At 52.5% G+C, this 24,014-nt stretch overlaps 1 protein-coding gene across 4 annotated transcripts in view; it reads right to left on the bottom strand.

The window, feature by feature from the left end:
• Positions 1 to 2,631: 2,631 nt before the first annotated feature.
• Positions 2,632 to 24,014, bottom strand: part of LOC307240129 (unconventional myosin-XVIIIa-like) — a 60,185-nt gene continuing 38,802 nt past the window's right edge. For 3 of the 4 annotated variants that reach the window (XM_080013775.1, XM_080013776.1, XM_080013773.1), the window contains exons 30-44: positions 23,806 to 23,929; positions 23,328 to 23,528; positions 20,956 to 21,066; positions 19,837 to 19,941; positions 18,875 to 19,021; positions 18,045 to 18,158; positions 16,930 to 17,046; positions 16,290 to 16,373; positions 13,727 to 13,864; positions 13,003 to 13,188; positions 12,772 to 12,911; positions 12,416 to 12,460; positions 8,427 to 8,549; positions 6,309 to 7,771; positions 2,632 to 4,927 (exon numbers count right to left, since the gene is read on the bottom strand). In XM_080013775.1, the coding sequence (XP_079869901.1) occupies positions 6,325 to 7,771; positions 8,427 to 8,549; positions 12,416 to 12,460; positions 12,772 to 12,911; positions 13,003 to 13,188; positions 13,727 to 13,864; positions 16,290 to 16,373; positions 16,930 to 17,046; positions 18,045 to 18,158; positions 18,875 to 19,021; positions 19,837 to 19,941; positions 20,956 to 21,066; positions 23,328 to 23,528; positions 23,806 to 23,929 (3,082 nt within the window). In that variant the 3' untranslated portion in view covers positions 2,632 to 4,927; positions 6,309 to 6,324. The remainder of the gene's footprint in view (positions 4,928 to 6,308; positions 7,772 to 8,426; positions 8,550 to 12,415; positions 12,461 to 12,771; positions 12,912 to 13,002; positions 13,189 to 13,726; positions 13,865 to 16,289; positions 16,374 to 16,929; positions 17,047 to 18,044; positions 18,159 to 18,874; positions 19,022 to 19,836; positions 19,942 to 20,955; positions 21,067 to 23,327; positions 23,529 to 23,805; positions 23,930 to 24,014) is intronic. The other variant, XM_080013774.1, reaches the window with a different exon arrangement.

Here is a 24,014-nt window from a genome sequence, read left to right on the forward strand (position 1 = left end):
AAAGGTCCTGAGAGGTGCTCTCCCTCCCCCTTGACGCCCGGTCCACCGTGCCCGGCCGCCATTCCGGTCGTCCCGGGAGAGGCGTCGGGGTCCTGCGCGGAGGGGACCCCCCCGTTCGCTCCACCGGCGCGGATCGTTTCCGGCAACTCGCGCTGTTGCCCGCGTCAATATTTGCACGGAGATGAAATCAAACAATCCCTGTGTCCATAAGCTCTAAGCGGCGATCTGCTTTGCCGAGGGAGAGGGGGCCGTCCCCCGGCGCCGCGGACTTCCCGTCACGCTGTGCCGTTCATTAGGGTGGAAATGATATGTGCAAACAAGGAGGGCGCCCTCCGCCGCGCCGCTTCCTCTCAGAATTGCAAACGAGTGCCGCTTCCCTCACCTGGTCCCCGCGGGCGGCGTTGCACCGCCTCCAATCAGAGCCGCTCTGTTGACGGAAGGGAACCGCACGGCGCGCTGATAGAGGAGGGCGTCGTGCCATAAACACCTCCCCCTGCAGTCCCACATTCCCCGACATTCTCCGTCCTTTTTTTTTTTGCGAGAGGACAGATGGTAACTGATGAGTTATTAACCTTCCGAAGTCATGGCAGGATCTGTTGGAATGCACTGGGATTGGTCCGCGGCAGCAAACAGGAGTCAGTTATTTCTGAATAACGGCCACCGTCTGGTAACTCTGACCGTTGTCACGGGCAACCCTTCTACCCCTGGTTTTCGCCTCCCTCGTATTGCTCCGCCGACATGCTCATGCTAATGCTGCATAGAAAGTGCAATGGAAGACTTGAAGAGATATGTTCAATAAGTCTAGTTTGCTAGACGTACAATTTATAAGAGTAGACATATTAGTTGCACCGATCAGCCACAACATTAAAAGCAGTGACAGGTGAAGTGAAAAACATAGATTATCTGGTTCCAATAGCACCTGTCAAGGGGTGGGATGTATGAGGCAGCAAGTGAAGAGTCAGTTGTTGAAGTTGATGTGTTGAAGCAGCGTAAGGAGCTGAGCCACTTTGACAAGGAGCACATTTTGATGCTGGACGACTGGGTCAGAGCATCTCCACAACCACAGGTCTTGTGGGCTGTTCCCATGCAGTGGTTACTACCGACCAAAAGTGCTCCAAGGGAGGACGACCGGTGAACCGGCGACAGGGTCATGGACGCCCAAGGCTCATTGATGCGCGTGGGGAGCAAGTCTAGTCCATATGGGAGCGGTCAGAGTGTCCATGCCGACCCCTATCCACCACCCAAAGCACCTACAATGGACACGTGAGCGTCTGGACCACTGAGCAATGGAAGAAGGTGGCCCGGCCTGATGAATCACGTTTTCTTCTACATCGTGCGGATGGGCGGGGTTAGGGTCCGATCCGATGGAGCATCTGTGGGATGCGCCAGAACAACAAGCCCGACCCACGGGGCCCCACCTCCCAACTTCCAGGACTTAAAGGATCTGATGCTAACGTCTTGGTGCCAGATACCACAGGACACCTTCAGAGCTCTTGTGGAGGTTTTATTCATTTGATTGTGAAGCACTTTGTGGCTCGATAAATGAACTTTACATACTTACTAGTTATGAACCTAGACGTACTAGCAATAAACCCTTCTCAGTGTATTGTTGTGTGTAGTAAATAGTGTGTATTTAGCAGGATGACGTGCAGCCAGACAGTCGTCATCACTTAATAACCTCCTTCAGAGACAGACACCGGGTCCTCGAGGGGGTTATTTCCTCGATAACGCGGGGCCGGCTGTACGTTATGGACGCTCGTCTGCTTCCAGGTGATGGAGAAGACGCAGTGATAGCGGACACAGGACGGTGAACCTCGCCGTCCTCTCCGTTCCGGTGCAGCTGATGTGTGGCCAAACCAATCAGTTTGGAAAAACAGCGCCGCTCGCCTTTGTCAGGCTAATGACGCCGCGCTCCACTGGCCTGTGAAACAACGTGAGAGCCGAAAAAGAGGTGAAATTGGGAGCAGAATTTAATCTGCCACTCAATGGGAAAGCCTTTAAAGAGAACCATGCAGGCACCGAGAGGATGCTCGCAAGTGATGTGAGAAATAGAAAAAACACGCGGCGCAGGAGCTGTGTGCGGCGGGGCCGGGGATGGGAATGGAGGGATTACAGATTGGCTGGATAAATATGGTATTCTTTAAAGCGAAACGGAGCGCGGGGGGATGTCAACCCAGGTAGTAATCTAAAACTAACAATCCTTTTGAATCTCGCCTCAGCCGCCCGGAATACAGATTGATGCGGCGGCGATGGACAGCGGCACCAGTTTGATCTCGCACAATTTGCTCTGAGGTTTTGTTTTGAGCCGAGCGGAGGCAGCGCAGCGTTAATAACGAACCCAACCGGCAAGGCATTGTGGGTAACATCCACTTAATCACATTCTAACTTTGGAAATTGAAATGCACATGTGGACTTATTTACTGCGAATCGTCCCGTCCAATTGTTTTCTGATGTCAATGTGTTTAAAGCCAAATAACATCTGATTCTGCTTCCATCCAATTAAAAGGAGTCCACGCAGCCTCTGCAAACAAACCGCTCCATTTATTGTCCATAAAGCTAATTAAAATTTAAAAAAAGAGTCATGCATGAAACTAATGGGAATTTGTTTGAAAATGAAAATAGACAATCTCATTTTTAATGGAGGAAAAGCCACTGTGTCCAACTGAGATGTGATGAAACACAGTTTTTTTTATTTTTTATTTCAATAAACTGGATTCTGAAGTGTGATATCAAAGTGTCCTCCGTCTGCACATTAATATTCATTTTTCTAACGCAGAGAAAAATGAGAAAATAAGAAATGATATGCAGATAAGCTTCCTCTAAGAAGATATGCAAATAGTAAGCCAGAGACTTGGAGCTTATTTCCTCCACCGTGCGCAGGCGAATGCGCGCGCGCGCGCGCACACACACACACACACACACACACATACACATACACACACACACACTATGCCTCCTTATTCAAATGTACCTACAACTAGACATACCTGTAATTTACATACAATTTCAAATTCATAAGTTCACAATCATCTTAGGACTCCATTACTATTCCATAAGGCCAAAATGGAAAAAAGAGGAAACAAGGTGAGTTTTCCAGGACAGTGCAGAGTTCCAGCTGCTGGCTTTACTTACTGCAGGATGTAAAGGAACGCGAAGGCATCGAGGGTATAGAGCCCGACAGCTTCCATTTCAGTTTTTTTTTTAAAATATATATATATATATAGATATATAGATATAGATATATATATATATATATATAGATATATATAGATATATATATATATAGATATATAGATATAGATATATATATCTATATCTATATGTGTGTGTGTGTGTGTGTGTTTATGTATTGTAACAGTCAGAATGTAGTGTACGACTGTCCAGGTCAGTATAAATGAGGAAAATACAGGATTCCAAGAAGCTTTACGTTTGTGTTCATTAAACTGCTCCTATTTCATTCAGAAATATAAATAACTAATAAATACGAATTCCAAAATATAAATGACGAGCTCTGCTGAAGTTTTTGTATTTCAATTCAAAATTTTACAATGCATCAATTTTGGATGTTTGACTCTTTGTAACTTTATGGCCAAAAACAAAACAAGAAAAGAAAAAAAGAACCCATATCATATAATTCTGTATAACGTTATATAGCGCGACTTCACAAAGTCACTAAGTCAAAGTGACAAACAGTCCGCATCCACAACATCGTCATCATCGACTCCACTTGAATTAAAATACATTTTCCATTGAGAAAACCTAAAAAAAATGCATAGGATTAACAAATTATTTCTTTCAGATGGAGCCGGCGATTCTTTTCGGCGGAGTGAGCTTCTGACGCTCCATCCAGCGGGAGGCTCTCGGGCGGGGTCGACTCCGCATTTCACTGTCATTCTGGTTCTGACTTCTGCAAAAGGCAAAAAGGAGAGACCCGGGAACGCACCGAGCGGGAAAGCAACAGCAGGACACGCAGAGCTCCGCAACACACACGAAAAATAACACGTTCCCTTTCAACGATTAAACAAACGCACTGAGCGGACAGGAGAGTAAGAGTATTTCTACCTTAAATTTCAACTACGGTCACAGAGGCGGATGACACATCTCAACAGTCTGTCGCTTGATCTGCGCGTCACGTTCACAGAAAGGCCTGGATTCCCTAACGCGGCACTGAACAATGTAAGAGCTCATTCCCACATCGCATTTCTTCCCCCCAAAAACATTAGTCATGTCGTGAATTAATTTGCCACTCGGTACAAAAAAGGGCTGATGCATCGATTTTTTCGGGAGGGAACTTCCCTCGAAACACAATTTGAACAGTGATCTGTTCCTCCTTCGCCGCTCCTGCAGATTAAGGGGGAGCCTGATAAAAATAGTCTTCAAAGTTGTCCAGCGCTTCCTTCTGAAGGCCACGAGGAGAGTGCAGCTTATCTAAATCCTCTTGGCGCTCCTTCCTGAAAGGCCCTCACACAACAGCACGGAGTTATATAAAGCAAGGGGGGGGGGGTTTGTCTCGCAGCTAATGGGGTTCAACTACTACTGAACTGCCCGGATAAACGGATTCACCACTTCATTATTTATCCAATAAATACAATCATATTTGTGAAAAAAAAAAACAAGCGTCCACACACGTCAACTACAACACAGTAAAACCAAAGCACCCGGAGTGAAACTACCAGAAGTGACTGACCCCCTTCTGGCTTTAAGCGAGAGGAAATAGCAACATGTCCCCGCCCACGTGCACCCTCGCCGGCGGTGATGAGGGCGAGGAGGACGACGAGGAAGGTGACGCGGGGGCCCGGGTCACGGCGCGGTCTCCGCCGCTCCGCCCTCGCCCTGCCCCGGGGCCGGCCGGCCGGGGTCTCTGTCCGCCTCGTCTTCCCCGTCAGATCTGCCGGCGGCCAGGTGTCTCCGGTACGGGGGAGGGCTGCTGGTGGTGGGGGGAGAAAGGGAGGTGGGGGGTGGAGGAGGGGGGGGGGGATAGACAGAAATCAAAACGCAGACCCGCCTGCAGGCGTTGTCAACAAAATGGAAACACGCTCGCCCCCGTTCCCGGTTGGACGTGTGGCCGCTAAAACGTGTCAGGAGCCAAACCGGCGCAGAGCCGGTGTGAGTAGCGTGAATACGGCGAGGGCTGGAGCGCCGGCGTAAAAGTTGCATCCCAGCACACATAAAGACTCGTGTGGTTAAGGGTAAGGAAAGGGCAGCGAACAACAAACACCAACTCCCCGGGCGGCTGATAACTCGGCGTCTGGGGGGCATGTCGTGATCCGCAGACATAAAGAATTCAGCACATTCCCACCTGTATCTCGTTCTGGCTGAGCGCGCCGGCGGAATGTAAATTAAATATTGAATTCGAGGAGTCCTGCAGCTGCGCTTATTAATTATTCCACCTGTATCCATAATCAATTACGTCAAGAGTCCCGTCGAAACTCTGCTCAGAAAAGAAAAAAAAAATCTGGAGACGCTCAGAGCGCGGCGCCAGTAATGAGGTGTTTGGAGTTTGGGGCATCAACATTGGATTACACCTCCACGCATTTCTCCAGAAGTTAGCACTTTAGCGGAACACACACACACACACACACACACACACTTGCACAGACACCATCCACCCTCACACCACGCAGCGCTGCCGTACGACGCCGGCGTACCCTCCCCTATTCCCTGCGGCGGAGCAAGAACGCCGAAACTCGGGGCGTGCGAGCCGACGCGCGATCTGGCGTCTCGAACGAGGCGCCGCTCGCCCGACCCAGTTCTCTCAGGCGACCTGACGGCGCCACGCTCTTCCGCGCCCAGGGAGGGGCGTGGCCTGCTTAACCAGCCGGGGCCCCTCCTGCCCTGCCCGGGTGCGTTGCCGCGCTCCCTCCGTCTCCCCTGCACCCCGTCGGGCTCTGCTTTTCTACCCGACGGGGGATGAGCGGTAGAGCACAGACAATAAACTCAAATGAGGCGTAATAAATAAAGATAATTTAAAGCTAATCTCAGAGTTGTCCGTCAGAATTTCTTCCTGACAGTTTATTCCCATCAGTGCAACTTATGAGCCTGGAGACACAAGATATAAACGAGTGTGTCGGAGCCTTTCCCCGTGCAGATTGATGTCAGGAGCCGAAGCGACACAACAATTCATACCGTCTAACCACAAAATCGACAATTCACCCAATATCATGCACGTCAACACCGACACGCTTCACAGCATGACCCAATAACACCAAGTCAGTTAGAAAGGACAGGCGGGGTTAGCGCGTTCATTTAGTGCAACCTCATTCCAGTCGTTGCGGTTGAGGCTGGGTTAGAATCACGCCGAGGTTCACCTTCTGCCGACGCTCCTCAGTCACTGTCTGGCTTGTACAGGTACTTCATCACCAGGTTGTCCACTTTCTTTTGCTTCCTCTTGTCCTTACTCTTTCCGGACGTCCCGCGACCCGCCGGCTCCTCCTCGCCGCCGGAGGCCGGGCCGGGCTTGGGCGGCCCGCGCTTCACGCTGTTGGAGCTGCGGTAGGAGATGGTGGAGCCGGACGAGGAGGAGGAGGAGGAGGAGGAGGACGTCTCGGACGAGGAGGAGGAGGAGGAGGAATCGTCGGACTCGCTTTCTTTCCTCTTCTTGGATCCCTTCCTGGATTTTTTACCCTTCTTCCCCCTGGAGCTCTTCCTGCTGCGCCGGTCGTCCGAGGATGAGCTCTCAGACTCGGAGACTTTCTTCTTCTTGGCCTTACGACTGCGGGAGCCGCTGGCGCTGAAGCTGCTGGACGTGCGGGCGCTGTAGTCCAGCGCCGAGCTGGACGCGGAGCGAGAGAGGCCGGACACGCTCCGGCCCGGGTCCTCGTCGTCTCCTTTCAGGCGGTAGGCGCCCTTCCTGTTGGACTCTCCTCCTCGCTCTCCCCCCAGAGCGCCGTTGCCGTCCTCGTCGCCCGAATCGTCGAGTTTGCTGCGCTTGAACTTGATCGGTTTGAAGCTCAGCACCTCGTTGATGGCGGCCTCCAAATTCGGGTCCAGGTAGTTGCGGTGTGTGACGGGCTTCACGTCCGAGGTGTCCGGCTGGCTGTCGTCCACGGAGCGGGCTTGGCCAGGGGTGGAGTAGCTGCGGCTGAGGGAGCGGGGGCTGAAAGCCGAAGTCCCTCCTTCGGTGAAGGCGGTGCTCAGGGCGTCGTCGTTGTCGTCGTCGTCCACGCACAGCCCAAACTCGCTGAGGCCACAGCTGCGGGCCAGCGACAGGCGTGAGCCGCTGCGTCGCTCGTCCTTCCATGAAGAGCTGCGTTGCAGGCTGGAGCGACTCGCGCTGCTGATGGCCGACTTGCTGTCGTCGTCCACATCCAGCACGCCCCTCCTGGCGGACATCCTGCTGGGGGCCTGGGACGACACCACGGAGTCCTTGTCGAAGTCGGGGCTGCCGCGGGAGGTCCAGCGACACTCCATGCCCTTCCGGGCCCGGCTGGCGGCCTCGGAGTAGGCCATGGAGATGACGGAGCCCCTGTCGTCCGGATCCTCCTGCGCCTGGGATTTCTTCCTGTCTTCCTGGAGCTCTCCAGACTTGGCCTTGCCCTTACGGATGGAGGAGTGGTCCGGCAAGTCCGGCTGCTCCTTCAGGGTGCTGAACAGGGAGCTTTCATCTCCCGTTCCCCCGATTGAGTCTTTCAGGTTGGATCGCTTCCTGTAGCTGAGGGAGCTGACTACAGACAGCGAGCGGCTGGGCTCCTGCTCTTTCCCCTCTTTACCTCCTTCAGTGATCTTCTCCTTACCTTCCTTCAATTCTTTAGTATCTACACTGGCTGCGTGCCTAGCGTGTCATATGAAGAAAAACAACACAAGAACAACACAAGAACATACAGATCACAGCGGAAAAAGAAAGAGAAAACAAGAGATAAGGATAACACAAAGATATGTTGTTGTTTTTTTTTTTGACAGCATATGGTATTTTTCACGGCTATTACCACAACGTCAGACCGGCTTTGATCGGTGTGTTGAGTTGAGGATGTGCAGCGGATGCGATTTTGGATCTGTCTGCCGCGACATCCCTAAATTTCTCATTTGTGTTCGTCCTTGGCAGCAGCTTAAAGTCAAGGAATATCAGCCTGAGAAAATAGCCCTCGCTATATCTGGTATGTATATAGTTAGAGAGGTAATCAGCCAGTGGGAAGATCCATCCAAGTGAGGCAGAGAGGCCATTTAGCAGGCGTGCCAACTGGCCACGGGCCACTTCAATAAATCTGACAGCAGCCGCTTCCCCCTGCCATCCTCTGTCATTAGAAAGATGGCTGCGAGTAAGAGTTGACACCTAATCATATGAAATACTCACCCTTCTGTTGCACACCGCCCCAGGTATCGCCGGCCCCTTTTCAGGGCCGGCGACGGGGATGGCTCTATCTCTGTGAGGCAATAACATGCGGCAGCAGTTTGTCATTGTGCAGCGCCTCGGGGGTGACGGCACTCACCTCGCGCTCTTCAGACCGCCCTCCTCCGACAGCGCCTTGCCGGAGCCCTTGTTCCGGGACAGCCAGGACTTGACTCCGTCAACGCGGTCCTCCACCTCTGAGTCCGTCTCCGTCTCATCTCCGCTGCGTCAAAGCAAAGCGAGCTCACGTCAACGACGGGGCGACGCCGCGGGGAACGGGAGCGCGGGAATCCGGTTTTGTCTTTAGAGGTGTTAGTCGCATCACAGCCGTGCTCCGTGCACGCGAGGCGGGCTCGAGATGGATGGCGGCGGGAACAGGAGCGCTCGAGACGCTTTGCTTCGGACGGATGGACGGACGGGCGCGCGCCCTGAGCGGAATGCAAACGAAGCCCCTGAAGGCCTAATTAACCCGGCGCCGGGGCCGGCCTGGGCGCGACACGCGACCCGTCAGCAGGCGCTAACCAATCAGCCCCCCTGGCCCCGGCCTTGACAATAACAAGCGGTTTACAGAGACCCGGGGACCCCAGCGGGCGAGCGGATCAGATGGGCGGGCGGGGGAGGGTCGACCCTCCCACGCCCGTTTCGACCCCAGGGTGAGCGCCTGTGAGTTACGCGTCTGCTCCCCAGGCGAGGGGAGTGGAACCTGGAAGGGGAACGGGAGGGGAGCGAAAAAACACCCTCGTCATCGGCTAAACGACTTGGAGAGCCACCGCGTGTGTTCTGCTCGGAAGCCGCCTCCATCTGGCGGAACGTATGTCGTCCCTAGCGTCGCGGTCACGGACGCGTCTTCCTCAGCGAAAACCGCACCCGACACTAAACGCGCAGAAAGCGCCGAGCTTCACAACCTCCCCCGCTCTTGTTTTGTTTGGGCTCCGTCGACTGATTTCCAAGGCAAATTCGTCCCGGCGCCCGGACGAATCGCGTGGAGTAGAGTGGCCGGACCTCGGGGTCTTCGTCGCCGACCGGAAACGACGACCACCATCACGGACGTTCCTGGAGCCCGGGGGGGGTTGGTCCCGGTCATTTTGTCCTTGAACGGCTGATTTTTATTTTTATTTTTTTGTCTAAAGCCCGCTCCGGACCGCGAGGGAAAAAAAGGGCGGCAGCGTCTCTCTCTCTCATCTCTGACCGGCGTCTCTATCTCAGCCCCCCCCCCCCCCTTTTTTTTTTTTGGTCGGGATGCGAAAAAATGCTTATCAGGGGCAAACACAATATTCAAAGAGGAGCGAGATGACAGCCGGGCCGCCGGGCGTATCAATCGCCGGCATATTTACATGCCGGCGACGTAGAGCCGGGGCTGAATAGAGCCGCACCACCTTCACACATTCAATCATGTTTACCGAGGGGAACAAAGCGGCGGGAGCCTCCGCCCCCCCCTGCTGGGCGGTCCGCCTGAAGGCCACAAGTTATTTCCCCGGGGGAAGGAGACTTTGGGCTTAATAGAAAAGAAGAAAGCGCGCGAGATACGGAGAGATAAAGGGAATGAGCTGAGGGGAGAAAATGACGTGTTTGTTTTTTCAAAAGGAGGTTTCTGTTTATATTCCATTAAATGATATCTTCTATTAAATGATATCGCATCGCGCTGTTTTTTTTACGAAAAAAGGGGATCAACTTGGGGTAACGACGGGGTACGTCCCTGATTAACTCTAATTATCTCCGTTTCGTCTCAGGATCCTTCCGAGGGGATGTTTTCGGACGATTGCGGCGACGCCATTGTCAAATACTTGAAACTCACTTAAAATACACAAAAAAAATCTTTAACATTCTCATTAACGCATTTAATTAAAGATTTCTAGTTTGGCGTGAAATCCACGATATTCATTTGTAAGACTTGTAAGACAGACGTGGCTGTTTATTTCAGCTCTGCGCTCCATTCGATATTGGGCGGTCTCATTAAATATATATAATCATAACCCGTATCGCCAGCACCTCCAGCGCACACGCAGCCAGAGGTGAACACGAGGGCCCACGGACGAAGCTCCCTGCACGCAGCGTCCTTGGCCCCGTGCGGCTGGCGAAGCGGCCCCGGGGCCCTGGCGACGCGCGACGCTAACCGCTTGTGACAATCAGCCTCCACCGGTTGTAAATCTCTGTCACAAACACTTAGAGTCAGCATCAGACCCCGTGTGTTCGTTCCATCACTTAGCCGGTCCTCCCCGGAGCCGAGGGGAGGCTTGACGCGTCGCGCGGCGGAGAATCGGAGAATGAAATAACACAAGGCCTTCACCTGACTGGAAAGAAGAGGGGGAAAAAAAACAAAAAAAATAAAACGATATCTGGAACAATTCTTTATCCTCCAGGTAGCGATGCGGCAGCCGTGCAGATTGCTCTTGTTGTTCTCTCGACGGTCCGGAGACGCACGCGCCACACATTACTGCAAAACCAGCAACTCCTTTCGCGCCGCCGCGCCGCTGCCGCTCGGCATCAAGGCTGGAGCGGGAAGCCAGTTGTCAACGCGGTGAAGCGCTTCCCCTTCGCCTTGAGTCGCGCCGAGGGAGAGGCGGCGCCTTTGCCGCCCCGATCGCGGGTTCCGGGCGGAACGGATAAAAAAAAAAAAAAGCCAAGGGAGACGTGTTCCACGCCGGAATCGGGCTCGTTTCACGAGCTCCGACGTCGTATTAACAAGAAGAATCTTTAATTGTAACACAACACAGCACACCACACTACAACACACACACATGCTTTTTAGATGGTGGCCGGTGAAATGAGGCCTCTGCATTTGACCCATCCTTGGCTTGTCCTTCCTCCGGGGAAGCAGCCAGGAGCAGTGGGCAGCATTCGTCGACGCGCCCGGGGGACCTGGTGACGAGTGTCCATCGCTGGTCAGACGATGATGTGTGCATGTTTTTGGTGGGGGTCCTTACTGACGTGAGGTGGAGGAAACCCCATGTGAGCACGGGGAGAACATGCAAACTCCACACAGAAAGGCTCCTATTTGGGAGATAACAGGACCAGGAGCTTCTTGCTGTGAGGCAGCAGTGCAATGCACTGCACCACCGTGCCACCACGAAGAGGCGGCTGGGACAGAACCCCAATGGAAGCAGGTGAATGAAGACGCTCGCGCATGCAACTTCCTCCCCGCTGCACGGACCACGCGGGTGAATCCCGTTCAAGATGAAATAATCAGCCTGTGGCTAATTCACTAATGGAATTCCCGCCGTCGGCGGTCGCCCAGGAGGAGCCGCCGTCGCCTCCACCTCGTTCGACACATCGCGACGCCGTTCTCTCCAGGTAGAAACCCTGGGAGCGCCATCGTTCGCCGGACAAGGGGAAATGGAAGTCGGAACAGAGGTGAATCCTGCGGGTGAGCGCTGTCGGGGTGTGAGTAGCACGGTCGCGCTGGGGTACAAACCTGGTTAGTATTTACAGTTTGGACACGGCACCACAACATTTCCCCCCGTCTGTCTTTGTTGGAGCGCGATTTTGGAAAACAGTGGCGACGGAAGAAATTGACGGCGCGAGACAGTGGTATTCAAACTGTGGGGCACGCTCCCTCTAGAGGACCGCGTATTTCGCATCCAAGTATTTCCCGATATATCAATTCAAATATTCAATTTTAGTATATTTCTTATATATAATGACATTTTCTATCTATTTTTTTTTTTACGTTTCTCAATCTAAGACCAGCTAGGTTAGTTTTCACATGACACCTTTTTTATCTGTTATTATTTTAGCGGGGACGCGGGAAAAAAAGTTTGAATACCACTGGTGTGTTATTATCTGAGGAGACAATAATGCAGTATCTTATAGAGCCGTACGCAGAGAATTCTTTTTTTGTCTCTGGGTTTTCCACAGCGATGGGGACGCGACAAAACACAGATTTTAAAAGGACGTGATTATTTTGGCGCATGCTTTATTCCCATTGTTGTCTCTCCTCGCCGAAATCTTGTCATCTCGAATAACAATAGCTGAGGGCTTCACAAATACTGCATTATTCTCTCGCGGGGGAGGAGGAAAAAGGAGAAGAAAAAAAAAAGTGAGAAAACAATTATAACACGGAAGAGAAAGGGATGCAGTTTCCATTCTCACGTTTTGGTCTTTCTCTTCTGATACTTTGTCACCATGTCCTGCAAACTGGTGCGGTGTGAAAGAACGGCAACAAAAGGAGAAAGACGTGAGATACACGAGGAGCGGCGCGTGACACAAAGAACAAACGCCCGCGCACGCACGCACGCACGCACACACGCACACACGCACACACACACACACACAAAAACATTGTGTTCACCATCTCCTTATATTGTCGCCACCGCCTGTAACATAAAGTCCGTTAATACGATATTTTCCGCATGACCTGTGAGGAGCACGGAGGAGGGGCCGAGAAAAAAAAAAAAAAAAAAAAAAAGGAGAAGAAGAAGGGCGAGAAAGCGTCCCCCCAAACGCACCTGTTGACGAGGTCGTCGTTGTCGTCGCTCTCCATGTCGTCCTCGATGGCCGCCTGCAGGTCGCCGATCCTCTTGAAAGCCAGCTTCAGGTCCACCTGCAGGCTCTGATTGGCCGCCTCCAGGCTCTCGATGTCCATTTCCTGGGGAACGGGTTTGAAGGGGGGTTAGTCTCGTGGAGTGGGGGCCGAGGGGGGGGGGGGGGGGGGGGGGGGGGCGCGGAGGCGGCCTCACCAGCTCGTGCTTCTTGCGGCTGGCCTCCGTCTCCTTCTTAGACAGCTCCGCCATCTCCTCCTTCATGTCCCTCATCTGCCTCTGCCCGCGCTTGTTCTGCTCCCTCTCCCGGCTCTCCGCCGCGCTGTGCTGGTTCCTCTCCTCCGACACCTTCTCCACGTTCTCCTTCAGGCGGCTCACCAGGCTCTGAGGGGGCGGGGGACCGGCGTCAAAGTGGCGGCCCCGCGAGATTATTTTGTCCGAGGGCGTGGCGTGTCTGACCCGCTTATTTCGCCGGCACCTCATGAGGCGCAGAAATTCGATACGTGCGCTACGAATGCACTCCTCCATATGTTGTTTCATTGTCGGCGGCGGGGCCCGCCACGCGCGAGCGGTTGAAGGGGGCAGCCGTGGGCGGCCCGCTAAAGCAGCAGCTAGCATTCACTGAAAACAGAGCAGCAAATGAACGGATCAGAAGGCCGAGGAGCAGCGACGCCCAGGAGCGAAGATGAGAGCAAACGTGGAAAAACAAAACAAAACCCTTCTGCGGAACTGAATTCTGGGAAACAAATGAAATGATCGTCTCTGTAACCTCAACGGCCGCGCGAGGTCCACCTTCCAGGCGGACGGACGCGTGGACGGCGGTTGTAAGGCGTCCCCTCTCCTCGCCCTCCGTCAGCACCCGGCGGAAGGTCAAGGCTTCCCCGACGCCCAACCTCCCCCCACTTCCTGTTTCACGTCTCACCTCCAGCCTCTTGATCTGCGTCCTCTCGTACTCCAGCTTGGTCTCCAGCTCACGGATCTTGGCCTCCTGACGACTCACCAGAGACTTCTCCACCATGGACTGCTCCTGGAACTCCAGCTGGCTCTGCAGGGAGTGGAGCTGCAGGAGACGCAGGCACACACACACACACACATAAATGCATATGCTGTCTGTTTGTCTAGCAATCTCTCTCTCTCTGTCTGTCTGTCTGTCTGTCTGTCTGTCTGTCTATCTATCTATCTAACTGTCTGTCTATCTATCCAGTGGTGGCTGCTGGTGATACTGCATGGGAGGTTGACTATCTGTCTCGCCCTCCTGGCGGAGCCTCTCCATGCTCCATCAGTGACATCATGAAACCACTCTCCCAGGCTTCCAGCTGCAGGTGCTGCTCAGTGTTCACAGGCGCAGTGTCCCCGACGTCCCCCGACAACCCGGCTCCATCGTTCGTTGTTTGTGAGCCCTTCATCCTTTTTTTCCCCCCCCGCGCCCCTGACGGAGCCTTCCCGGGGAGCCCCGCCCGCCGGTGCCGCGAAAATCGGACAGGAAACTCGTTAACCGCCATCTCCGCGTTAACAGCCTCTTCCGCACCGTTCCCCTTCCCACGGGCGGATTTCGGTGTTGCGAGTGTCAGGCCCGCGCTGACCTCTCCGGCCCCATTTTCTTTTGGAAACACACCCGCGCTGACGACGCCCCCCCCCATCTCCCCCCGTCCTGCAGGCGGTCACCGTCGCTCACAGGCCGCGCCTTTTTCCCTTTGGCCCCCCCTGTTTTTATATATATATATATATATATATATATATATATTTAGAGTATATAAATAATGGGGGGTGTGCACCAGTTTGACCCCCCCCCCCGGACGTGTCCCAGGGGGGGGGGGGTCCTCCGCTAAAGATGGCCCTCCGCTAAGGAGGAGCTAAGTGCCGGCGACCTCTGACCCCCTGACGGAAGGAGGTCCAGCGCCGCCAGAGGCTTTAATAACAGCAAGCTTGCACAAACATCCGCCACAGATGCGGCTGATATAAAATGTCAAAAGGGAGGAATGCGCCAGAGAAATGCAATAATTGATGCTTTCTTCATAAAAGACGCCGGCGTGGCCCGGCGGGTCAGGCTTCCCTTTGAGCGACGTCTGCGCCTTGTTACTCTGCGGCTGGTGAAGGCCGTGCCGCATTCTCCTCCCCACCACTCCGTGTGTGTGGAGATGAGACAAGACGACGTTCCTCTGCGCGCGCTAACGCACACACACACACACACACACACACACACACACACACACACACACACACACACACACACACACACACACACACACACACACACACACACACACACACACACACACACACACACACACACACACACACACACAGGCATCTGAAGGGCTCAAGACTCTTCGACAGGGAGGGGGGTTGGGAGATGTCTCGGCAAACGACTGCTTGTGGCGGGTTTCGCAGGACCGAATTTGATGAGACTTTAGATTTTTTTAAGGAGTCCAGTTCGTATTGATGCTAATGTTAATGCTAGCTGCTTTGATTCTAAACCCTGCCACCTCCTGTGCACTTCCACACCCTTCTTTCGTTCCCGTGCGGTCCACTCTCAAACGACGCGCCCGTTGCGAACGAATCGAGACGGACGGCCCGCTGATTCTGAAACTGCTCGCCATTCCGTTCATTCCGCCGGTGTAACCAGGGGGCGATTCACAACGGGTGTATTGCAGCCGCTAACAGCGCCAGGGATTGCGCATGGCTGCGCGCCCCCTATCTGCGCCGCCTCAGGGTTCCGTTCGCTTGAGATATTGCGCTAATGTCATGACAGCGCAGACACGCCCTCAAGTTCTGCTGCTGAGTGCAATCTGCCCTCGTTCTGCATCTGATCCATGTGGTAAAGTGAATAAGGGCAATTGTCCCGTGTCCCCCGGGAAGCTGGGAGTGGGATGGACGGGCAAAGAAAGGTAAATAAAATGCAGCGGTGCCTCAAGCCGCTCTGCTGCCCGATCGGTAAGCATACCTGTCAACATTGGGATTTGAAAACAATGGACATGGTCCGTCACCCGGGGGCCCGGAGGCACGGGGAGGCCCCCCAACAGGGTCGCCTCGTTACTCGTCTGATTGCGTCCGATCGCAAACATCCCCGTCGTGCAGAATGCGATGCAGGGTTCCAGCCCCAACGCCACCCACACCCTGCGCTTCCTGCTGTTTCACCAAAGTGATGTGTCTCCAGGTCCACACTGACACGGAATGTGAAGAGCTGCTCCTATGTGATGTATGTGCTCTACAGGGGTGTTTTATTTAAACATATTTCCTAATCGTTTTCAATCCATCATATATCCTAACCTTTCTATCTGTCTATCTATCCATCCATCCATCTGTCTGTCTATCCATCTATTATTTATCTTGTATGTGACATATGTGCTCTACAGGGGTATTTTACTTTAAACGTATTTCCTTATCTATTTCAACCTTTCTTTTCTATCTATCCATCCATCCATCTATCTATCCATCTATCCATCTCTCTATCCATCTATTTGTGTCTCTCCCTCTCTTCATACCTTTTCCTGGACCTCCTGCTTCTCCTTGGTAGCCTCCTCCAGCTGGGCCTGCAGGTCGCTGAGCTGGCTCAGGTCCCGGGCAGACTGGTGCACGTGCACATACACACCAGAGAAGGCAAGTTAGCTGGAGGAGGGTGGTGTGCGTGCGTGCGTGCGTGCGTGAGAAGGAGAGAGACATGGAGGATATATACATATAGAGAGAGGGAAGTAGAGGTGGTGGCAGATCCAGTATAAATCGCAGCTCTCAATTAAAAAACAGACCATTCAACAGCAGCTGCTGGTGAAATGAAATAATCAAATTAAGTCAAGCGGAATATGGTCCCGTCCATTTTCCAATCGGGTGCCAGAGGCTGCGTGACCCTCTGACGACAGCAGCACGGATTGGTAATTTACTTCTCACCAAGTGCAGGATATTACAAATGTATAGGACATTACAGATCATGCAAAGAATATAGGGATGAATATGAAACAAAAGCAGATTATGGTCTTTGCCCAGATTGTGTGACATGGAGCGTTCCTGCGGCTGCGGGGAGGAGGAGGAGGAGGAGGAGGAGGAGGAGGAGCACGGAGAGGAGGAGGAGGCGGAGGAGGAGGAGCACAAGGAGGAGCATGAAGAGGAGGAGGAGGAGGAGGAGGATACCTGGGAAACGGACGCCTTGTGCTTCTTCATCAGCTCGTTCATGTCCTCCTGGTCCTCCTCCATGCGGGACTGCAGCTCGTTCTTCTCCCTCTGCAGGCGGCTCACCTGCTCCTCCAGCTGAGAGACCCCCAGGGCGGCGAGGGAGGGGAAGAAAGAGGGAGGGAGGGAGGGAGGGAGGGAAGGGAGTAGAAAATGAGCTATTGAATGTGATAAATCGTCATTAAGTGGCCGGGCCCCGGCAGCCCTGGAATCCCATCAAACGGCTGTAAAATATATGTGTCCGGACAGTGCAGGGGCTGGTGGATGAGACCAATTTGAGATAATCAATTGGCTCATTTGGGCAGAGAAAAGAGAGGCCGCGGCGGCGCCCTGCTTCCTCCTTGCCGCCGTCGAAACGGGAGCGGCCTCGGTCCCGGTGTGCGCCCGCCAGACCTCTTTCCTGCCATAAACCCATAAAGCCATAAACGCGGCAATTAACAAGCGCGGCTCCGGCAGAAAGCACTCTGCGCCCTCCCCCGGGGGATGCGAACATCCTCCACCGACAGCGCCCGCTAAAACGCGGCGGTCTCATGGGGCGACCGCTAATGCTTGGGGGGGGGGGCGGGGATGACTTAAAAAAGCTTATTTATCCATTAGAGCAAAATGGTAAATTGAGATGCGTGCCAACCCGGCACTGACGAATTCCACGCCCCGCGTGGCTCTGCGGAGAGCAGGCGTTGGTGCCAAGGCTGGTTTTCGGGAGCAGAGAATACCGATCACCAAACATTCCGCACTGGTTGCACGTTTGGCAGTCGCCGGCTTCGTCTAATGATCCGAAGATGAGTAAATGAACAAAATAGGACCACCGGACTTTAATGATCTCTAATCATTCTCTGTGCTGAAGTGTTGAATAACGAATGAAAATATACGACACAATAAACAACACAACGGCTTTAATCATTTGCTGTGAACGTGTCGTAAGCCTTTTGTTTTGCAGCGGATACACACTGAGTGTGTTGATTATTGTCCCATTTTTTTCTCGTTCATTGTTTAGGTTTATTTTCGTTGTTTATTATGGGGCTTGTTGTACATTGCCGGATTCGCACCATTTACTGTCTCACTTCCCCCGGACTCACCGACATCTTGGCCTTGCCCACGTCGTCCATCTGAATGTGCAGATCCTCTATCTCCACCTCCATGCCCTTGCGAGCCTTCACGGCCGCCGCGCACGTGAACTCCGACTCCTCCAGCTGCGGGAGGGAAGAGCAGAGGATATAAGCCGGGGTCGGCGATGCGTGGAGCGAAAAATAACTTTCTAAAAATACCCCAATACACGGAGGGCAGAAGGGCTGTTAACAGATGAATAATATGTGTCGGAGCAATTAACGTTTACGAGGCCGTATCGGACCGAGGTGACTCTCACAGGTGCAGAGAGTCCCTGCAAGGAAAATGGTGTGAAGGTCACATCTGCATAAAGTACAAAATATATCCGAGTCCAGAACGGCACCCTAAGTGCTAACCGCGCATATCATCCGCTGTAATTGAGTATGTGCGCAAAGAGAGCCATGGCTTTTATCCTCATAAAGCCACAGTTATGGCATATCCAGTTATTTTGATTTTTAATGTTAATTTGCGTTGCAGAAACGAGGCCTGGCATTGTAATGGACATCCCAAAAGTGATTTGAGCCATTTTTAAATATGTGAGGTGCATTTTTTAATATTTTTTTTTTTATCCTAGAGGGCGCACTAGTGCATCATAACCCATTCAAAACAAATCAAAAATGAAAAGACAGGCCCTGCGTTCCACACGGAGTACAGTGTACCACATCTGCGTACTTTAATCTGTGAGTAAAAAGAACCATGTCTTCCCGGATGTACTAACGCGTTGCATACCCCGGCCCGCATATAACCTCCGGAAGGACCCCCAGAGGGTCCTCTGACCCCATGTTGAGGAACCACCGCGCACCTGGTTTTTGAGCTGGGCGATCTCCCTCTTGCTGGGGGCGTTGCTCTTCAGGTGGTCCAGCATGATCTGGGCATCGGCCAGCAGCACCTTGGTTCTCTTCAGGTCCTTCTTCAGCTTCTTCTCCGTCTCCACGTCCCGGTGGCTGACCTGCACAACGGAAGGCGTTTCTACGGAGCACACGGCCACGGGCGCTCCGCTCCTCTTTAACGGGGGGAAGTGGCGTCGCCACGACCGGCCTTTGTGTTCGCACGATAAAGGAAATTCGTTCATTCTCATTCTGGACTGGAGCGCTGGACGGAGCAGGCGGCGCACGGCATCTTAAAGCATGCTCCCGTGCGTCATCTGCCCCGGTGGGTTTCCCACGCCGGGGTGTCGGGAAAATAAAAAGTGTGGCATCTTTTTAATACGGAGGTCTCAGATCAAATCAGGCTTCCAGGAGGGTCTCAGGAAAGGGTTGGGAAGCCCTGGTCGAGAACAACATGTTCATCATGCTGCGTCATTTACGTTAGTGGATGCAAATATGAAATGTAAATGGTGATGTACATGCCAAAAATAACAACTGTAGACCACGAAAGATTCAAAGACACAGCGGCCGTGTCTTGTGATCCCGACCGACGCTTAGAACCCAGAGCACGAATCTGGTGCGCTGCTCGCCTGTCTCGTCTTTGAAAGGCCCCTTTCAAACGATGTGGAGCGCAATCAAAAGAAGTGGCCACAACACACACGCACGTGTGCACACGCACACATACACGCAGGCACACAAACACACACGCGCAAACACACGCACGTGTCCACACACACACACACACACGCCCACACACACGCCCACACACACACACACACACACACACACACACACACACACACACACACACACACACACACACACACACACACACACACACACACACACACACACACACACACACACACACACTCTCTCTCTCTCTAGCCTGAGGTACCTGGTCTTGAGCGCTCAGTAATTTGGCCTCCAACTCTCGTCTCTCGCGCAGAACCTTCTGCTTGTCGTCGTACTCCTCCTCCAGCTGGATCTCCATCTGCTTCAGCTGCGGGACACACGCGCACACGCGCACGCCGTCAGGGCAAACCAAACAAGGCGATGCCGCGCAGCCAAGTCCAACGCGTCGCCATCGATCACCCGGCGCAGCGCCGCGCCGACACTTTCAAAGCCCAGACCCGAACCCAAACGGAACCAGGACGGCGAGCGAATACATCAACGGTCTTACGGGGTTTCCTTCAAATGGTGTGGAGAGCACAGTTCACGGCACAAGGCCCATTCACGTAACAAGCATAAAGGGATTTTTTTTCAAATCAAAACGAGGAATTCTTATTTCTGTGGCTTTCATGGAAATGAAAAGGCCATGAAATTGCAGATAAAAGGTTAAAGTGCCGTTTAAAAACAATGATTGTTCAACTGAACAGCGGTCGCAAATACAAACGTTTTCGCAGCCTGGATTTTTAAAAGTGGAAAAAAAAAAATCCAAGCCTCGTAATTTCACATTTCACTGCAGATAGGTATGAAAGTATGAACTACATATATATGTGACGAATAAACCTCTTGAATCTGGAATCTACACTTCAAGCAAACGGTTCAAATGAACGAATGCGAAAATGCGGCAGGATGCCTGTCGCCATTATGCATTATGCTTGTCGTTCCATAAGGAAACTGAATAAAATAAAACAACCCACATCTGAAATAAAAACACGTCGTTTTGCCACCGATCCCCATCGCTGGCACCACCGGCACCGTCAGAAAAGGGAGGGATCGGGGCGCAGGGCCCCGCTCATTACCACTATTCCTAAAAGTGGGGGGGACAAACAAATCCCAGCGTCCCTCCTATTCCGGCGCCCCTGGGCAGAGATGCAATTCTACCCCAAAACACATTCTGCAAAGTAGGCCACGCAGAGATGTTTGGGCAGAATGCATCTGAATAAACAATTTATTTCTGTGCGAAAAAATGCACCGCCAGAGTTTTTCCCACGAGGCACCGTGTCTAGCCCTTCAGCCGGCGTTCCTAACTCCCGGTCGGGCGCGCGAAGCGACGTCGGCCTCTTTGTACCTTCTTGCTGCTCGACAGACGGATCTCCTCCACCTCCTCGTCCTTACTCTCTGCCTCCTTGGAGTGGCTCTGCCGCTGCCGCTCCATCTCCATCTCAAGACGCAACTTAGCCTGAGGAGGGAGAACGCACGCGCGCAGGCGTGCAAGCGCGCGCACACACACACACACACACAGACACGCGCGCAAAAACACACACACACACACACACACACACACGCATGAAAACCGAATAAATAAAAGACAAAAACAAATACACAAAAACACACTATAAAAAAATGAAACAAAATGAAATTTGAAAGCGAGAAACTCGACTTTTGTTCTGCTGTACACAGTGGATACACCAACCCTCAGAGGGCACTTTTACTGAAGACATTCCAGGATGTGTGTTATGTATAAACATACACCAATCAGCCACAACATTAAAACCTCCTGCCTAATACTGTGCAGCTCCCCCTCGTGCTGCCAAAACAGCTGTGACCCGTGGAGGCATGGACTCCACCAGACTCTGAAGGTGTCCTGTGGTATCTGGCACCAAGACGTCAGCAGCAGATCCTTTAAGTCCTGGAAGTTGGGAGGTGGAGCCCCCGTGGGTCGGGCTTGGTCTGTGTCTAGTTGTGACGCTCACGTGTCCATTCTAGGTGCTTTGGGTGTTGGACAGGGGTCAGCATGGGCACTCTGACCGCTCCCATACGCAGCAAGCTGTGATGCACTGTGTGTTCTGACACCTTTCTATCACAGCACCGTTCACTTTTTCACCAATTTGTGCTACAGTAGCTCTTCTGTGAGATCGAACCACGTGCATCGACGAGCCTTGGGCGTCCATGACCCTGTCGCCGGTTCACCGGTCGTCCTTCCTTGGAGCACTTTTGGTCGGTAGTAACCACTGCATGGCGGGAACAGCCCACAAGACCTGTGGTTGTGGAGATGCTCTGACCCAGTCGTCCAGCATCACAATGTGCTCCTTGTCAAAGTGGCTCAGCTCCTTACGCTGCTTCAACACATCAACTTCAACAACTGACTTTTCACTTGCTGCCTCATACATCCCACCCCTTGACAGGTGCCATTGGAACCAGATGATCCATGTTATTCACTTCACCTGTCACTGCTTTAATGTTGTGGCTTTCGGTGTAAACGCAGTCCTATATTATACATTTGTGTGTGATCCCTGTCGATATATGCTGTATACACTCTATGTTAAGGCTTCTTTTGGATGCAGTTTTTCCTATTGTATGTGATATCCCAGACTCCTGCTTTGCTGCTTTTAATATCTGTGATATCTCTGAGACCCTAACCCTAGGGTTCGGGTCTTCTGGCTATTGCTCTCTGTGTTCTCCAGGGCGCAATAGAATATATAAGAGCGCGTTGGCCTTTTCCCTGTTTAAATGAAAGGTATCGATCTCACTTGATTTAAAAATGAAGAGGCAAACGGAACCGAACGGCTCTAATCACCGCTAAAGCGCCAGGGAACGGAGACGGAGTCAAACCCGGGGCTGAGCCCTGCGGGATCCCTGGGAGCGGGTCCTCCTGTCGGCCGCTCTCCGGGCTCAATGGGAGACGCCGCATCCGAGAAAAACCAACAAACCCGCACGAGCCGACATGAGCCGCACCGGCTGCCACCGCCGCTTCGGAAGGGGAGCGTGGTTTCGCTCTCGGAGGGAAGGACAGGGTGTCACAGCGGATTTGTTCACCGTGAAAGAAAAGGTGCAAACGGACAAATGTGCCACACTCGTCTCATATTTCGACGAAGACACGAAGAGTCACAAGAGACAGAGAATTACCGCAAAGAAACTGAGCGGAAGTGTTAGATAATTGAAGTGTTGGACAGGGATGTTGCTTAGCAACAGAATTTTTTTTTTTAAGGTTAATGCTTTGTAAATTGTATAAAAGCAATAAAATAATAATTCACGTACCTTTACAGGGATATAAGCACTATATTAACATTACACGGCTTAATTATATTTATATATTAGTTAGAGGTAAAACTAGTCATATATTCAAAACGTATTATTGAAAATATTATTGAAAGTAAATAAACTAAACTAATAAAAACTTTTAGTTACTTTTGAAACATAGTAACTAGGGGTGCAACGGATCACAACACTCACGGTTGGGATTGTATCACGGTTTTGGTTTCGGTTTCTAACTTTGCTTTCCATTTATTCTGTAAAACACTTAGATGGACTTTTGTCCATGGTCTTAAAAAACAGAAAACATTCAAGATGCCCGGTGTTGCAATGAAATCTTAAAATACATGAAATATTCAATACTCAATTGTTAAATTAAAGCGCAATAATGAGGCACGGATGATGCCTTCTGCCTTTAAACATGGGAGTGGATGGATGGATGGATAAATAGATAGAGCCATCCTGTACCTGCTCCAGCGTCTGGATGGTTCCCGCCTGCTCGTCCAGCTCCTCCTCCTGGTCCTTGACCTTGGCCTCCAGGTCGCGGAGCTGCTTCTTGACCTTGGCCAGCGACGCCTCGTCCTTGGACTCCTGGGACGCCAGGTCCTGGAGCTCCGCCTCCAGCTGCTGCAGCTTCACGTTGGCCGTGCACAGCTCCACGTCCTTGTCCTGGAAACGTGAGCCCGTGAGCGTAAATGCATAGAAAAACACACGGGCGCGCGCACACACACACCCGCGCACACCCACCCACACCCACACACACTTCACATAGGGTGTAATCGGATCAACAGGGATGTTTTGTCATCAGTGAGCGTTGTGCGTCAACACTCCACAGCAGCTCGTTTAAGGACTCGCAGGTTGAAACGCCGACACGTGGAGGCGGCCCAGTGATGTCATCATCCACCTGGAAACCACGCCCTGGAGGAGATGGAGGGGAGCGCCCCACCTGCAGCTGTTGGCGCAGGCTGAATATCTCCCCCGTCACGGCGTCCCTCTCTCGGGCCAGCTTCTCCCTCTGGCCCTTCTCTCTCTGCACCTCCGCCTGGGCCTGGCTCTGCTCCAGGTCGAATCTGAAACAGGCGCACGCGGGCAAACCCGCGCCGTTAGCACGTGGTACTTTTTAACCGGACAATGTGGGACAGTGGCAAACATCCA

Source organism: Zeus faber (assembly GCF_960531495.2).
Source record: "Zeus faber genome assembly, chromosome: 14".
NCBI lineage: Eukaryota > Metazoa > Chordata > Actinopteri > Zeiformes > Zeidae > Zeus > Zeus faber.